We start from the raw sequence: 16,290 nt of genomic DNA on the forward strand, positions 1-16,290 counted from the left end.
AGATTGTTTTGTTTTGAGAAAAATGTAGAAGAAAAATGTGCTGTTAGGCGCCGCAGACATCTGTGGTAATGTTATTGTTATCGGAATAATTTGAATGTGATGTTACAGAATAAGGGTATGCCTGAAAATGAAATAGATTTGTTTTGGATTAATAATTTCTGCGAAATGACTGTGGCATACCATAAATACTACGACAGACGACTAGTCTGGATTTGCATAAAAGGGAAAAGCAATTGCATAAACATTAAATTATTTATTAATCTTTATAATAAATCTACCTTATTATGTTTCTATATTCTATAAATAATGTCTTGAAATTGTTGAGGATCTTTCGTGAGTGTCTGATTATTTACGTCTGCGAAGTAGACGTCCTAAATTAGCCTTGTTTCCCCTTTGGATAGTTTGAATAGTTCACACGCTTTCAAAAGATTCCTTTATCTAATCTTAGAAATCTCATGATGATGATATCTTTACAGAGTTTCAGGTTCAGTTTCTACGGGTGGTGAGATCTCGTCGGGTGCTGTACTGGCACACAAGTTGCTTGTGTGACTAAGGATGTGTTTTTTGAAGCTTTTGTTTTTGTTTTAAATGACTTGGAGCAGTGGGAACATTTGAAAGGTAGTTCTCCCGAGTGAGTACGACTATGTACTTGTAGATGGGCGTAGATGGGCGTGGGTAAGGTCTTTCGCCGGTATGTGTACGGATGTGGTCCCTGAGATGTGTGCGTTGGGAGAAAGATCTGGAGCAGTGGGTGCATTGTAGGGTCGCTCGCCGGTATGCACACGGATATGATCCCGAAGAGTTCCGGCAAGGGAAAATGACTTAGAGCAGAGAGTACAGTTATACGGCTTCTTTTCAGTATGCTTAAGAATGTGAAGTTGAAGTTCGTCTTTGTCTACAAAGCCTTTTAAGCAAATTTCGCACATTATGTCCTCCATTCTCCTGTAAATAAATATAGCTTAAATAAATCCAGGACGCACAATAACGAATACGTACAATACGTTTTTCTCTTTTTAATGATTCATTGCTCGAATTTTGTTATGATTTTAATTCCGTGCTTGCTTGAACACGCGAAAAACATATGTTATGTTATCGGAATAATTCGTATAGGATGCTTCAGCGTATGGGTATGCCTCAAAATGAATTGAATTTGATTTGAAGTGATAAACTCTGTGATTGGACTGTACTGTAGTAAAACAGAGTTTAATCTTTTTGTTTAAAAAAAACAAAAAATAAAATTTTTAAAAATATCATATAACGAAAGAATGAATGTCATACAAAAACAGCTGTTCAACACAAAACTAAAATTAAATCTGAGTCGTTATAGCTACTATTTTGGATTTGATTATAATCAATTAGAAGACATAATATCATATCACCGAAAAATTAAATAATGCAATATCAAATCAATATATATATAAATCTCGTGTTTGTGGTTGAACTCCTCCCAAGCTGCACGATCGATTCTTATGATATTTTTTTTTATTATAGGTAGAACTACGAATGGGTCGTAAGGTATTTTTAAGCTTCATATCACCCGTAATTTTTAATAGATTTTAGTGTTTTTTTAATCAAGTAATGCTTTAATTTATTGCGTCGGTACATATTGATAATATCGGAGAAAATTACCGACAACGCCATCAAGTACACAGAGCATTTACATCCTCTTCGTTCCTTCATCTCCAACTCGAATACGAGCCAGATATTAAAAATTCCGCTCAACAGAAAGTGTTGATTAGACAAAGAATGTCCTCATTGTCACGCGCTCACGCATATTAACATGAGTCAAAGGTATGTGTTGCGTATCAGGATCAGGGCAACAACCTGAAATTGAGACGCCACCGGTACCATTGAACAGCTTGCTTATCGGTACGGTAAAACACCAGATGGTGATCACGTGCATAGATTCAAAGCTACTGTTGTTGACACATTGCTGAGTTCATGGTTGGCGACCGCACGAGAGACTATGATTCAAAAAGGAAACAATAATCTTGAGTTCATCGCCGACACACACCGTTCATACGACGCTCTCCAATATCGTATTCCACGTATCTGTGGTCCGAGAAGGGGTGTTGTTCAAAGATCCTGCTGTATCGTGTGAGAGGCTAGTGTGATATCCAGGACCTACTTACGATTTTTAACTATAAAGATGCAATCATTCCCCCGGTTTGAGATGACCATCTGAGTGGTTAGTAAGTATTTGAAAAGGGACTCACCCCGTTCATTAGTGTCAGTGCTACCCCACTGGCAGTGGTGTGCGTTGGCGTCGCATCCCACAATAAGGCCGATGTCCTTGGCCTCGCAGTCTGCGATGAGCGCCCTTAGGGACGCGTGTGGAGGGGGGTCAGGTTGGTCGTGACCCATGTATGTCGAGCAGATCCTCAGTGAGCTCTCCTGGCCTTCGAGGCTAATTGTAATAATTATAATTGTAACTCTCTTTTTGCAAGAATGCAGATGCTGGTTTTACCTGTGGTGTCAGCTACGTTTAGCTTATAATCCTGAGTCCTCAGACCGGAAACCCCGTTACCGAGGATACAGGGCTCCTGAACGAGGACTACATCGGCTCCACCCTTGGCTAGGTGGAGCAGTAGGGCACCACATGCTGCTTTACAAAGGTGGAGATTTATCTGCAGGAGTGTCAGCGACATTCCTGAGACTCGCTTCACCCATTGTAGTGTCGGCGTTACTGTCGGGGGACTCTAGCTCCTCCTTAACCTTGATGGGCCTAAACGCTTTGGCGTAGCCGTCCAGGATTTTATCTGACACCACAGACGCCACGTCCGACACGGGTTGGCTTACCGCTTTCGGGACTTCCGGCAGCTCCAGGTCTGGCTCGACCTCCGCTTGCCTGCCCTTGGAGTCGGACTTGTAGGGAACTATGGTCACCTTCCGGTAGCCATAGTCTACTATTCCGGACGTTTTCTCCAAGAGCTCCAGCGACTCCTCATTCAAGACGAGAATGATCTGGCGGCTCTGTCCCGTGATCTCCTCCACCTTGGCCACCTTCTAATCGGTTGTAGGTAGGTGGGGGTTGCACACCTGCAAAACCTTGAGGATCTTCTCCGGCTCTGCAGGTTTCACCGAGACCCACGCTCGGGCCCTCGGTATCCTGGGGATATCCTCCCATTTTACGGCCTCCAGCTTGGCTCCTGGGTAGACCTCCTTGAGTGCTGCAACCGCCTTAATGTAAAGGCCCGCCGAGCGAGCATCTTGACAGGCGATGGCTTTTACCGTGCCTTGATGCCACCCGGCGTCCTCGCATTTGGGCGGTGGCCCGCCGTTCTCCACAAGCTCCTCCAGAAATTTGTCCTGGAGTTCTGCATCGACCAGATGCCACTTATCCCGAGGTACATTACCGTCCTTGGCGCCCCTGTCAAGGACGCCAATTAGGGTCTTGCCCATCGCTACCTTCGCAAACGATCTGTTTGCAGAATGGGCTTTTGCCCGCTTGCCTTGGCATGGCTGTGCAGCGGGATCCTCCGCTGAGCGTTGCCGCTTGTTCGGTGCCTTGGCTGTACCCTTTCCGGCTTTGGCTGGCTGGAAGTCCGGGATGATTGAGCTGGCCCAGAGCCTCTGCTCAATCCCCTTGGCTGATGACCTGAACTCCGGGTCATCATTGGACAGGATGAAGGCAGCGCGCCTACGGTCTTGGTAGGACGGCTTCTTACCCTGCGTTGCCGTCGCCGCGTCGCCGCCTGCCGAGGTTGACGGGGGTCCTCCCGTCACAAAGCGCTTACCAGCCGCGATCTCGCTCTGATTGCTAGCCTCCTCGATAACCGGTTTGCCCCCGGTGCCCCTCGTCATGGATTGGCCCGATTTGCTTGTCGGAGCCCTCCACGAAGCGATTTCTGATTGAGGACGATGAACCGACTTGGTCTCCGTCTTCACCGTCTTCTTAGGGCCTGGTTTCCCAGGCGTTGATGCACTCACTGCATCCTCAAGGCAGGGCGGACATATGTTTTCTGGTAGTGAATCACCTCGCCTAACCACGTATCCTGTGCACTCCGATATCATATCAGCAATGCAAGTGTCCCATTTTTGTGTCTCGTCGAAAATGTTTATGAATGCTCCAGACGTTCCCTTGCAAAATCTGCATGTTTTCTCCATTGTCCTGCAGGTAAATGAATCTTAAATAAGCTGCGTACATGAACACACAATTACGAATTGATGCGAAGATAAAACAAATAACAAACCAAATATGCGGCTTTTATGAATTCCAAATACAATTTTTTGTCACGACTATTTTGTGTTGACAAAAAGTAAAAATATAACTGTTAAGCGCGAAATGTAGCGCAGATGATTGCTTTTATGTGCTGTTAGGCGCGAATGAAATCGCTCGCCCTGTATGAATATTGTGTTATCGAATTAAATTATAAATTATTCGCAAGAAATTTTAAGATTTTTTAATGGAATATATGTATATATTCCTAAAGCATCTTTAAGGTACCATAAAATTAAAGGTCCCTCACACTTACAAATCTGATATGCAGTCTATTAAAATGATGGGTTTCTTCGCGGAGATAAGGAAAATTTGTTCAGGATCTTCCTAATTGAATGATGACATATCGAAGTCCCGGCTTTTAACTCAGACCATTTTACGTTTTTTTTTAACAAAATAATATACACATTTTAACAAATTAAATATATCTGTATTTTTTTCAAAGATAACGATTAAACTATATGCTTTTCATATTCAATTGGAACGAAATTGTAATCCCAAATTTTGACGTTTTTTTCGTTAATAATATTTTATAAATCATTTAAGAATTAGAACTAAATTGTTTTTCCAGTCAAATGACAATCATACAATAAGATTTAATTTAAAAATTTCGGTGATAGAAAACTGACTTAATAGGGTGTCTTAATCAAGTGGCGAGAATTGAATTATGTCTTCGACTATCGCAATTAGACTTTGAAAGTATGTTGAATTGCTTCATTTTCATCTTTAAAGGTCGTCCACATCTGGAATCGAAGTGGAAATACTAGAAGGGCCGTCTTTCAGGTGTTTCTTCCACTTGGAACACATTTCATTGCGGGTGTGTCTTAGAAGAGAAGACCTTTGCTTAAAGGTCTTTGGGCAGATAGAACACGTGTAACTAGTCTCATCACTGTGGGTAAGGACGTGTGCGGTGAGATGGTGCTTAAGTTTGAATGACTTCGAGCAGTGAGAGCACGGGAAGGGTCGATCATCTGTGTGACTACGGGTATGTACTTGCAGATCGTGCTTGTGCTTATAGGACTTTTTGCAGTTAGAACACTGGTACGGATGTCCTCCAGTGTGCGAACGGGTGTGCACTTTGAGCCCAGATTTTTGCTTAAATGATTTTGAGCAGTAAGAGCATTGGTACTTATGTCCTCCAGTGTGCGTAAGAGTGTGCGTATTAAGGTCATATTTATGCTTATATGATTTTGAGCACTGAGAGCATTGGAAAGGTCGATCATCACTGTGAGTTCGGATGTGCGCTTTGAGGGTGTTACGCTGTGTAAACGATTTTGAACATTGATTGCACTTATACGGTCGCTCCCCAGTGTGCACACGCATGTGTAATTTCAGTTCGTAATTTTGGATAAACGACTTTGAACACTCGGAACATTTGTTGCGTCGCTCCCCAGTGTGATAGCGAATGTGACTTTGAAGACTGGATTTTCGATCAAAGGATTTCGAGCAGTCAGAGCATTTGTAGGTTCTCTCACCAGTGTGCGTACGGATATGTAATTTGAGATCATGATCGTGTTTAAATGACTTTGAGCACTCAGAGCATTTGTACGCTCGTTCGCCGGTATGTGTACGGAGGTGAACCCCAAGAGTTCCAGCTTGGGAAAAGCACTTGGAGCAGTGCAAGCACTTGTACGGTCGCTCTCCCGTGTGAGTGCGTACATGTGTTTCCAAATGCTGTTTGCTGTTAAAAGGCATCATACAGTATGAGCATTGATAGCGCTGATCACCTGTATGCAATCGGATGTGATCGTTTAGAAGTCCGGCTCGTGAGAAGGTCATCGAACAGTGGTTACATTTATATGGTCGCTCCCCAGTGTGGATACGGGTGTGTTCGATGAGATGGGATTTTCGCTGAAAGGATTTCGAGCAGTCGGAGCACTTGTAGGTTCGATCCCCTGTTTGAGCGTGGGTGTGTATTTTTTTATCACCGGAAATATCGGTCCGCTCGCCTTCACTACCGGACATTTTCCAATCCTCGTCTTCCTGATTATCAGAGAGTTCTTCTTCTGTATCCTCTTCTATCCCTGGGAAATATAGCTTGTGGCTCTGCTCACAGGTTTTTGTAAGATTGAATGCATTCACAGCATCCTCAAGGCAAGGCGGACATATGTTTTCTGGTAGTGAATCACCTCGCCTAACCACGTACCCGGTACACTGGGCAATCATGTCACCAATGCACGTGTCCCACTTTTCTGTCTCATCGAAAATGTTTGTGAAGGCTTCAGACGTTCCCATGCAAACTCTGCATAGTTCCACCATTTTCCTGCAGGTAAATGAATATTATTAAACGGCGTACATGAACACACAATTACGAATTGATGCGAAGATAAAACCAAAAACAAACCAAACTTTTATGAATTGCAAATACAATTTTTGTTCACGACTATTTTGTGTTGAAAATATAACTGTGAAGCTCGAAATGTAGCACATATGTTTGCTTTTATGTGCTGTTAGGCGCGAATGAAATTGGTCGGACTGTATGAATATCGTGTTATCGAATTTAATTAGAAATATAAATTATAAAAGAAAATAATTTTGGTATGTACAAGTGAAATGACTTCGCATTCTAGGTTTTAACTCATTCGGAAAGCAAAAACTTCCTTAGAATACTGGCACACATTTTTGCAACCTTAATTGACTGCTTCAACTTTTCATGCAGACTACTTGGTATCTGATTCGAATTAATTACCATGAACGGGATCTACTGGAGATGCACGTGTCCTGACTGGGCTAATGATATTGGTTAGACCATATCGTCGGATCATATGCAAGTGGATAGATACTTTCATGTCATAGCCCGTCAAAAAAAGTATTCCATGCAATGGTTCATCAGAACACATCAGAATATTGACGAGTGCAAGGTTTTTTGTGAGCATCACAAAACATAAGCTGAATATTCTGGCCAGCGTTCATAACCATCGACCTGTATCACTTGTGACATATGTATATAAATGAGTCCGGCTGTAATATAATTCTATGCGAGACTTCACTGATGGCCCACTTGTCACTCGTGGAATGGGAGACTACCACGTGACATCGTCCTGTTCAAATGAAACCATTTTTGAGTAATTTTAATGTATTGAATTGGTATTTAACTTGAATAATACAATACATTTATGGGACTTTCCAGGAATACCTAAAGTTAAATTAATTATCGAGTAGCAAACATTCGAAATATCGTTATACGTTTTATCCCCTTTATATGATGAGGAGATCGTCCGTATCAGTATCTTTAACTGCTTCATTTTCTGGAATCGCAGTGGATGTTCTTTAGGTGGCGAATGAAGAATTAAATTATCCATATTTATCTTTTTAAGATCCGTTTTTTGTGTGAGTTCGGATGTGTTTTTGAAGATAAGAGTTTTGCTTAAAGGTCTTTGGGCAGTAGGAACATGAGTGGAGTTTTCCCTCAGTGTGGGTAAGGACATGTTCGGTGAGATGGTGCTTCTGCTTGAATGACTTCAAGCAGTGAGAGCACGAGTAGGGTCGATCTCCTGTGTGAGTACGGGTATGTATTTGCAGATGATGGCTTTGTTTAAAGGACTTTTCGCAATAAGAACACTGGTACAGATGTTCTCCAGTGTGCGTGCGGATATGCACATTAAGTCCCGATTTTTGCTTAAAGGTTTTTGTGCAGTGAGCGCATGGGAAAGGTCGATCATCAGAGTGAGTTCGGATATGCGCTTTGAGGGTGTTATGTTGTGTAAACGATTTCGAACATTCAGTGCACTGATATGGTCGCTCCCCAGTGTGCGTACGGATATGTAATTTGAGTTCGTATTTTTGTATAAACGACTTTGAGCACTCAGAGCATTTGTAGGCTCGTTCGCCGGTATGTGTACGGAGGTGAACCCCAAGAGTTCCAGCTTGGGAAAAGCACTTGGAGCAGTGCAAGCACTTGTACGGACGCTCTCCCGTGTGAGTGCGTACATGTGTTTCCAAATGCTGTTTTTTGTTAAAAGACATTATACAGTATGAGCACTGGAAGCGTTGATCGCCCGTATGCGATCGGATGTGATCGCTTAGAACTCCGGCTCGGGAAAAGGTCATCGAACAGTGATTACATTTATATGGTCGCTCCCCAGTGTGGATACGGGTGTGTTCGATGAGATGGGATTTTTGTAGAAATGATTTTGAGCAGTCGGAGCACTTGAAGGGTCGTTCTCCTGTGTGAGTACGGATGTGATGTTGTAGATTTGATTTTCTTAAGAAGGACTTCGGGCAGTGACTACATTTGAACAAAAGAGCCACATCCCCATCGTCTTTATGTATTTTTTCATCGCTGGAAAATTCGGACTGCTCTGCTTCATTGGCTGAAATTTCCGAATCCTCGTCTTCAAGATTTGCGCAGAGATGTTCTGTATCCTCCTCCTTCTCCATCGCCGGAAAATATAGTTGATGACTCTGCTCACAGGTTTTTATAAGATTGAACGCATTCACAGCATCCTCAAGGCAAGGCGGACATATGTTTTCTGGTAGTGAATCACCTCGCCTTACCTCGTACCCGGTACACTGGGCAATCATGTCAGCAATGCAAGTGTCCCACTTTTGTGTTTCATCGAAAATGTTTGTGAATGCTTCCGAGCTTCCAATGCAAACTCTGCATATTTCCTCCATTGTCCTGTAAGTAAATGAGTTTAAATGAACAGAATACAACAATGTTCACATATTTTCGAACTGTCTTGAATATTTTAATGGGTTTACCCAAAAGCAACCAAATTTAATGATTTTTTGATTGACAATTACTCCTCATGAATTTTTGTTTTGTTTTGGGAAAAATATAAACAAAATGTGCTGTAAAGTGCGAATAACATATGTTGGACTGTGTTATCGAATCTGTGCAGACGTCTCAGATTTGGTAAAAATATGGGTATTCTTGAAAGTTGTTTATGGATAATTTGGATTAACAAAAACAGGGAAAGGAACTTGGATTACATTTGAATATATGTATGTATTATCTACCCTGCACTCCATAATCAATCTGTTCACAGTTCTGATATAATATAAAGATCTGAAAAGCGAAGGTTTCTCGTATATTGAGGTTCTCGAGCCATCTCGTATAAGTCTACAATCTGCTGCCTGTATCACTTAAAAAAATGTTAGTTCTCGACTTCGGTTACGGTTTTGGTTAGTTGCCGTTAGGAGAAAGTTGAGCACCATATAAAATTCTCGATAAAAAATTCTGTTTTCTCGAAGGCTAGTTATGGTGTTGCTGACTGTTCGCAAATTAGTGTTCCAAAGTAAAACAATCAAACAATTATGCCGCAGTCCTGCTCCCAGCTCAACTGGAAAGCCAGCTGACGGGTATACTTCTCTCGCTCTGACTGCAGGCATTTCCCATAAGACTATATCTATTTTCCCAGCTAGTCAGTACCAAAGTTTAATGTCATAACACCTTCTCTGACTAGCTGGAAAAAAGAGATTAGAGACGAAATTTCGGGAAAAAATAACGCAAAAAATGATGAAATTTGAAGTTGAAAGCCTAATATCTTTCAGGCGTTAAGCAGTAGATACAAAGGGTCTGGGTCGGATTTATAGCTGCATTTAACAGCTTTTCAGAACTGCAAACTTAAGTTTGCAGTACAAGTTATGTGAAAAATAGAAGCACCACCTCTGAAAAAAACCATGAAAAAATACCAGTTTTTTTTAAATTCTTTAAAAAAAAAATGACACCAAAAAAAAAAATAAAGTACTAAGAAAACTTTTAAATCCCGAAGTCTATCAGAAAATTCATTTTGGTTCACAGCCTAAATAAAAAGTTTAATTTGTCGAGTAGAGTAGTGTTATTCAAGCAGCTGTTTTTTTGTTTACTTTCGTTCGTGATATTTGGAAAATGTTGAAAGATAAAGTTCGTGGGAAAAACTTTTCCCAGGTGGAGGAGCAGTCGATCTAGTCGATCTCGTAGATAGCGTAAAAAACATATTAGAGAATAAGAAGAGTAATGCAGTTACATGGAAGGTAAAAACGGAAGCGTGAAATCGGCTTTCCGAAAAATTTGCTGCACAAACTGGATCAGTTTGCCCTTGGAAAGCACTCAGGGACAAGTACGACAATTTAAAAAGAAAAGCCCGACGTGTATTTGCTGCCGAGAATCGGTATCGCACTGTTGGGAGAGGGCCTTCCTCCACTTCTGTGTCTGCTCTCTCCGAAAAGATAGGAGGTATTGTCCAAGTTTCTTCTCGTAGATTGGAAAATTCGTTTGACGATGATGGCAAGTATGATGGATTTTGTAAATACAATTTTTTACAATGTTTTCTTTAAATCTGCAGCATATAATCTTTTGATGTCAGATAATGACGGAGCTTCCAAATCGATCGCCTTAACGAATAGCTGCAGCCTGCAGCATTTCCGAGTGCTGTATGCAGCAGGTTGTAAAACTAAAATAGTATGTAAAGTATTTAAAGTATGCACATATGTGGATTATCTACTTTTAGGAAGACGACCCGCTTGACGTAAATATGCAAGCTTCTGAAAGACACAAAATTGAAATGGAGAAGCATAACATTAAATTTAAAAAGGAATTACGAGAAGCTGAGATAGAACAGGCAGAGGCTAGGAAGCATATACTATAAATTAAAATAAGAATAAGCTTACATTGCGAAATAATCAGAAATCTAAATTTGTCTATATCTTCCAATTTCTTCATTCCAGTTTTCAGTATCCAACTTATCAAGATTCAGAGCTTCTATTTGTACGTTTATATCACCATCATCAGTTATGGGATTGAAAATCTGTTCACTACTAAAGTTGACTTCATCTTCAAACTCGAATTCTCTCTCCAAGTTATGGAGCCTGCCGCCGGTAGGAAGTTTACCCTATCATGAGCCTTTGAAAAAACAAACTTTTATTTTTGGACACTTTAACGAAGCGATTAATTTTAACCCAAAGTCGAGCAGCCGGCCCTTAGTCTGTCAATTCTTTAATGCTATGCAGGCCTTCACACCCAACACCAAATGTCTGATGAAAAGCATGGGAAATAGATTATCCCACGACCAAGTGCAACGCTTTGTAAGAGTACCCTGTTGAAATGAAACCAATTTCTGAGTAGTTACAATGTAATGAATTTGTATTTGAAATTAACAATACATTTTCGGACTTTCAATAATCAATTTGTTTGATTTTTTCTAAGCGATATAATATTTAGAACCGTTCGGAACGTACTGTATGGAGGATGATCTCTCGAATAGTGGAGGAATGAAGAAATGCATATATTAGTTGACCTGCTTGTGTGTTTTCATGTGCCCTTTGAGGATGTTAGGCTGCGTAAACGCCTTTGAACATTGATTGCACTCATACGGTCGCTCCCCAGTGTGCATACGCATGTGTAATTTCAGTTCATGTTTGTATATAAACGACATTGAGCATTCGGAGCATTTGTTGGGTCGATCCCCCGTGTGAGTACGGGTGTGTGCATCAAGTCTGCATTTTTGTGCGAAGGATTTTGAGCAGAAGGAGCAACTCAAGGGTTGATCACCTGTGTGCGTACGGCTGTGTAGTTTGAGTTCGTGTTTGTGTATATACGACTTTGGACACTCGGAACATTTGTAGGGTCGATCCCCTGTGTGAGTACGGGTGTGTGCATCAAGTCTGCATTTTTGCGCGAAGGATTTCGGGCACAGGGAACATTTGTAGGGACGCTCACCTGTGTGCGTACGGATGTGTAATTTGAGTTCGTGTTTGTGTTTAAACGACTTTGAGCACTCGGTGCACTGGTAGGGTCGATCCCCCGTGTGAGCACGGGTGTGAATATCGAATGTGGATTTTTGTAAAAAGGACTTTGAGCAGTAGGAGCACTTGTAGGGTTGATCACCTGTGTGCGTATAGATGTGTAGTTTGAGTTCCGCTTTTAGTATAAAAGACTTTGGACACTCGGAGCATTTGTAGGGTCGATCTCCTGTGTGTATACGGGTGTGTGCATCAAGTCGGAATTTTTGTGGGAAGGATTTCGAGCAGAAGGAGCATTTATAGGGTCGATCACCAGCGTGCGCACGGATGTGATATTGGAGACTGGATTTTCGCATATAAGACTTCGGGCACTGAGGACATTTTAACCGAAGATCAACATCATTATCAACTTTATGTATTTTTTCACCGCTGGAACATTCGGACTGCTCGTCTCCACTACCTGACATTTCCGTGTTCTCGTCTTCCCGATTATCAGATGGGTCTACCTTATCCTCCTCCATCAGTGTGAAATAGAGTTGATGGCTCTGCCCACAGGTTTTTATAAGATTGAACGCATTCACAGCATCCTCAAGGCAAGGCGGACATATGTTTTCTGATAGTGAATCGCCTCGCCTTACCTCGTACCCTGTACACTGGGCAATCATGTCAGCAATGCAAGTGTCCCACTTTTGTGTCTCATCGAAAATGTTTGCGAAGGCTTCAGACGTTCCCATGCAAACTCTGCATATTTCCTCCATTGTCCTGCAATTAGATGAATTTTAATAAACGGAATACACCAATATGTATATTCGTTTGAAATGAGCGAAATCAAACCCACAAGAAACCAAATGGTGTTGTTTTTCTGAGTTTAAGTATATATTTCTTGGCGAAAATTTTGTTGTGAGAAAAATGAATATTGGAAAAGTGCTGTTAAGCGCAAACATATTAATTGAATGAAAACATATGTTATGTTATCGGATGTAAGAACATGGGTACTCCTACAATTAGTTTTCACTTTGATCTGATTTGATTAATAAATTTCTTCAGTGCTTATAGCCATATGACATTAGACCAAGACAATTTTTTTGCGTAGAGAGGGATAGCACTAGAGACAAAATGAAACATTATTGTTCGTAGCCGTCTCTTGTCACATCTAATGGCTTTTAGTAGAACAACTGAGGCACTACTTGACACACAGTGATGTTTTCCAGCAGAACACAGACACAAAGCCAGCAAAATTGTATCCGCAAAGTAAAATTTTCTATATATTCTGCCGCAGCGCTTCTCGCAGCTCAACTGGACAGCCAGCTTGACGCATATAGTTCTCCCGCTCTGACTGCAGGCATTTTCCATAAGGCCATCTTTATTTTTCCAGCTAGTCACTTAGCAAAGTCTAATGTCATATGGCTATTATCAAAATTGGATCAGAACCAGCTTGTAAAAGGATACATTTTTCGAGTTGTATCTTATTATCATACCTATTCGCACAGTTGAGCTTCTGGAGAATATTTATTTTGTAAGAAGAAGAAATGCATACAAATTTCGTAATCTCTAACCATAGATGGTTTTGTGTATTTAATCGTCGTTGAAACTAATCTCATATGTACCTTAAATATAAATAAAAGTTTGAAATATTTTTACTTAGTCTTCTGAAAGAGAAAAATTAAAAATCATAACATTCGTGAGAAGTGACTGAGTATCTGAATAAAGAATAAGAGATATACTTCACATATCCTTGGGTAAATTCAAGCGGATCGGATCTATTAATCTAAAGTTTAAACTATAAAATAAAATTTTTTTCTAAAAGAGACGTAAAAATGAATAAAAACTGCTCTGACGTTTGCAAGCGTTTTCCGATTGATTTTTAAAGTATGTTATATTTAAAATATGTTCTCTAATTAATTAATGCAGTAGTAACATTTTTTTTGTATTAATACTTAAAACTGTTTATAACAATAACATTAAATACATAATGTTGGATATTGGCCATTGGTCATTTTGTTAATTATTTCGACCAAATAATCGTCTGGCTTATTGGAGTCATCCTCTACCAACAATTTTTCCATACCTTCATACATCGTTTTAAATTATTTTCTTACTCATTTCAATTAAGAATTTACACAGTAAAGAGGTTAGCGAAAATAATTAAACATGCAAAGATTATGTACATATGTAAAGAGCTTAAAAATCGCGTTCTGCAGTTAGCGCAATCGAATCATCCTTTCTCAGCGATCTTGCGGATGTGATCTCAAAGACTGCCGGAGTGGCACTCTTTTTAGTGTTTTTGTGAGTGCGCATGTGTCTTTTGTAGCTATTGTTTTTGTATCGAAATGTCTTTGAGCAGTGGGCACACTTGAAAGGACGCTCCCCTGTGTGAGAACGGATGTGTACCCTGAGATTCGATTTTTCTTGAAATGATTTCGAGCAGTGGGAGCACTTGTAGGGTCTTTCATCCGTGTGCGTAAGGGTATGTCTTTTAAGATTGGATTTGTCTATAAAGCCTTTCGAGCAGTGGGAGCATTTGTAAGGTCGTGTGTGAGAGCGGATGTGTGCAATAAGTTTGAATTTTTGTAGAAATGACTTTGAGCAGTCGGAGCATTTGAACGGTCGTTCACCTGTGTGCGTAAAGGTGTGTTTTTGGAGTTGGGATTTTAGTTGAAATGACTTCGAGCAGTCGGTGCATTTGTAGGGCAATCCTTCCGTGTGCGTAAGGATGTGAATCTTGAGAGGTCCGTTTCGAGTAAAGGACTTGGAGCAGTGTGAACACTTGTACGGTCGCTCCCCAGTGTGTTTACGGATGTGTATCTTGAGATGAGATTTTTCTGTAAACGACTTCGAGCAGTGAGAGCACTGGTAGGGTCGTACATCTGAGTGCCATCGACGGATATGAACCTGGAGATTGGAGCCAATGGCAAAACACTTTGAGCATTTAGAACACTTATAAGGTTTCTCTCCCGTGTGGATACGACTGTGTCTCTTGAGATTAGCCTGTCGCTTAAATGACTTGAGGCAGTGGGTGCATTGGTAAGGCTCTTCCCCTGTGTGAACACGGATGTGCATTTTGAGCTTGCTTTGACTAATAAAGGACATTGAGCAGTCAGAACACTTGTAAAGTCTCTCCGCCGTGTGGGCAGGACAGTGTCTTCGGAGAATCGATTTTAGCTTAAATGACTTTAGGCATTGTGGGCATTGGTAGGGTAGTTCATCCGTGTGCTTACAGATGTGCACTGTAAGTTCGCTTTTACTTTTAAAGCAGTCTGAGCAGTAGGAGCACTTATAGGGTCGTTCCCCGGTATGTGTACGGATGTGTACCTTCAGTGCGCTCATGCTTACGAATGATTTTGAGCAGTGGGAACATTTGTTGGGTCGCTCCCCAGTGATATAACGTATGTGACTTTGAAGACTTGATTTTCGATCAAAGGTTTTGGAACAGTGAGAGCATTGGTGAAGTTTTTCACCGGTGTGCGTACGAATGTGATTTTGCAAATTGTATTTTCTTTTGAAAGACTTCGAGCAGTGAGTACACTTAAACAGAAGATCCAACTCCTTATCATTTTTTCCTCTTTTTGACTTTTGCCAATCTTCCTGTTCAAGTTTATCACATAGATCTTTTTCCTTATCCTCTTCCATCTGGGTGAAATAGAGTTGATGGCTCTGCTCACAGGTTTTTATAAGATTGAATGCATTCACAGCATCCTCAAGGCAAGGCGGACATATGTTTTCTGGTAGTGAATCACCTCGCCTAACCACGTACCCGGTACACTGGGCAATCATGTCACCAATGCAAGTGTCCCACTTTTCTGTCTCATCGAAAATGTTTGTGAAGGCTTCAGACGTTCCCATGCAAACTCTGCATAGTTCCTCCATTTTCCTGCAGGTAAATGAATCTTATTAAACGGCGTACATGAACACACAATTACGAATTGATGCGAAGATAAAACCAAAAACAAACCAAACTTTTATGAATTGCAAATACAATTTTTGTTCACGACTATTTTGTGTTGAAAATAGAACTGTGAAGCTCGAAATGTAGCACATATGATTGCTTTTATGTGCTGTTAGGCGCGAAAAAAATTGGTCGGACTGTATGAATATTATGTTATCGAATTTAATTATAAATTTATTATAATGGTATGTACAAGCAAAGACTATAGTCTTTGGTACAAGTGATATGACTTCGCATTCTAGGTTTTAACTCATTCGGAATACTCAGAATACTGGCACACATTTTTGCAACCTTAATTGACTGCTTCAACTTTTCATACAGGCTATTTGGTAACTGATCCGAATTATTTACAATGAACGGGATCTACTGGAGATGCACGTGTCCTGACTAGGCTAATGATATTGGTTAGACCATATCGTCGGATCATATGCAAGTGGATAGATACTTTCATGTCATAGCC

The 16,290-nt window shown here is 40.8% G+C and overlaps 5 protein-coding genes across 12 annotated transcripts; all 5 read right to left on the reverse strand.

Annotated features, from left to right (window-relative positions):
* Positions 1-103: 103 nt before the first annotated feature.
* LOC111079455 lies at positions 104-4,620 on the reverse strand. 5 transcript variants are annotated; one of them, XM_041593910.1, is made up of 4 exons: positions 4,194-4,269; positions 2,468-4,111; positions 2,217-2,407; positions 104-121 (listed from the first exon to the last, which is right to left on the reverse strand). In XM_041593910.1, exon 2 carries the CDS (start codon positions 4,105-4,107, stop codon positions 3,007-3,009), a length of 1,101 nt encoding a protein of 366 aa, XP_041449844.1. In that variant the 5' UTR covers positions 4,108-4,111; positions 4,194-4,269; the 3' UTR covers positions 104-121; positions 2,217-2,407; positions 2,468-3,006. The 5 variants fall into 5 exon arrangements, with proteins under 5 accessions (XP_041449844.1, XP_041449843.1, XP_041449845.1 ...); XM_041593909.1 differs by lacking the exon at positions 104-121 and adding an exon at positions 264-942; XM_041593911.1 differs by lacking the exons at positions 104-121; positions 4,194-4,269 and adding exons at positions 1,008-2,141; positions 4,476-4,620.
* A 100-nt stretch (positions 4,621-4,720) lies between these two features.
* On the reverse strand, positions 4,721-6,763 carry LOC111079453 (zinc finger protein 501-like). 2 transcript variants are annotated; one of them, XM_022374628.2, is made up of 2 exons: positions 6,569-6,763; positions 4,721-6,482 (listed from the first exon to the last, which is right to left on the reverse strand). In XM_022374628.2, exon 2 carries the CDS (start codon positions 6,476-6,478, stop codon positions 4,946-4,948), a length of 1,533 nt encoding a protein of 510 aa, XP_022230320.2. In that variant the 5' UTR covers positions 6,479-6,482; positions 6,569-6,763; the 3' UTR covers positions 4,721-4,945. The 2 variants fall into 2 exon arrangements, with proteins under 2 accessions (XP_022230320.2, XP_022230319.2); XM_022374627.2 differs by having other exon boundaries at positions 6,564-6,762.
* Positions 6,764-7,285: 522 nt separating this feature from the next.
* LOC111079457 (zinc finger protein 501-like) lies at positions 7,286-9,030 on the reverse strand. 2 transcript variants are annotated; one of them, XM_022374633.2, is made up of 2 exons: positions 8,924-9,030; positions 7,286-8,840 (listed from the first exon to the last, which is right to left on the reverse strand). In XM_022374633.2, the coding sequence occupies exon 2, from the start codon at positions 8,834-8,836 to the stop codon at positions 7,532-7,534; it is 1,305 nt and encodes a 434-aa protein (XP_022230325.2). In that variant the 5' UTR covers positions 8,837-8,840; positions 8,924-9,030; the 3' UTR covers positions 7,286-7,531. The 2 variants fall into 2 exon arrangements, with proteins under 2 accessions (XP_022230325.2, XP_041449841.1); XM_041593907.1 differs by having other exon boundaries at positions 8,898-8,969.
* A 2,220-nt stretch (positions 9,031-11,250) lies between these two features.
* Positions 11,251-12,831, reverse strand: LOC111079443 (gastrula zinc finger protein XlCGF52.1-like). Its single transcript, XM_022374616.2, has 2 exons — positions 12,723-12,831; positions 11,251-12,646 (listed from the first exon to the last, which is right to left on the reverse strand). The coding sequence occupies exon 2, from the start codon at positions 12,640-12,642 to the stop codon at positions 11,431-11,433; it is 1,212 nt and encodes a 403-aa protein (XP_022230308.2). The 5' UTR covers positions 12,643-12,646; positions 12,723-12,831; the 3' UTR covers positions 11,251-11,430.
* Positions 12,832-13,864: 1,033 nt separating this feature from the next.
* LOC111079448 (gastrula zinc finger protein XlCGF57.1-like) lies at positions 13,865-15,938 on the reverse strand. 2 transcript variants are annotated; one of them, XM_041593904.1, is made up of 2 exons: positions 15,837-15,938; positions 13,865-15,755 (listed from the first exon to the last, which is right to left on the reverse strand). In XM_041593904.1, the coding sequence occupies exons 1-2, from the start codon at positions 15,920-15,922 to the stop codon at positions 14,066-14,068; spliced, it is 1,776 nt and encodes a 591-aa protein (XP_041449838.1). In that variant the 5' UTR covers positions 15,923-15,938; the 3' UTR covers positions 13,865-14,065. The 2 variants fall into 2 exon arrangements, with proteins under 2 accessions (XP_041449838.1, XP_022230314.2); XM_022374622.2 differs by lacking the exon at positions 15,837-15,938 and having other exon boundaries at positions 13,865-15,824.
* Between the last annotated feature and the right edge of the window lie 352 nt (positions 15,939-16,290).

This window comes from Drosophila obscura, unplaced genomic scaffold (genome assembly GCF_018151105.1).
Source record: "Drosophila obscura isolate BZ-5 IFL unplaced genomic scaffold, ASM1815110v1 contig_200, whole genome shotgun sequence".
Taxonomy (NCBI): Eukaryota; Metazoa; Arthropoda; class Insecta; order Diptera; family Drosophilidae; genus Drosophila; species Drosophila obscura.

Bases quoted from the DNA above. Each gene is read 5' to 3' on its own strand.
- LOC111079455 (XM_041593910.1), bottom strand. From the start codon at position 4,107: ATGGAGAAAACATGCAGATTTTGCAAGGGAACGTCTGGAGCATTCATA.
- LOC111079453 (XM_022374627.2), bottom strand. From the start codon at position 6,649: ATGTGCTACATTTCGAGCTTCACAGTTATATTTTCAACACAAAATAGT. The intron at 6,483-6,563 runs GTTTGTTTTTGG...ATTTACCTGCAG, and splicing joins TTGCAATTCATAAAAGTTTG to GAAAATGGTGGAACTATGCA.
- LOC111079457 (XM_022374633.2), bottom strand. From the start codon at position 8,836: ATGGAGGAAATATGCAGAGTTTGCATTGGAAGCTCGGAAGCATTCACA.
- LOC111079443 (XM_022374616.2), bottom strand. From the start codon at position 12,642: ATGGAGGAAATATGCAGAGTTTGCATGGGAACGTCTGAAGCCTTCGCA.
- LOC111079448 (XM_041593904.1), bottom strand. From the start codon at position 15,922: ATGTGCTACATTTCGAGCTTCACAGTTCTATTTTCAACACAAAATAGT. The intron at 15,756-15,836 runs GTTTGTTTTTGG...ATTTACCTGCAG, and splicing joins TTGCAATTCATAAAAGTTTG to GAAAATGGAGGAACTATGCA.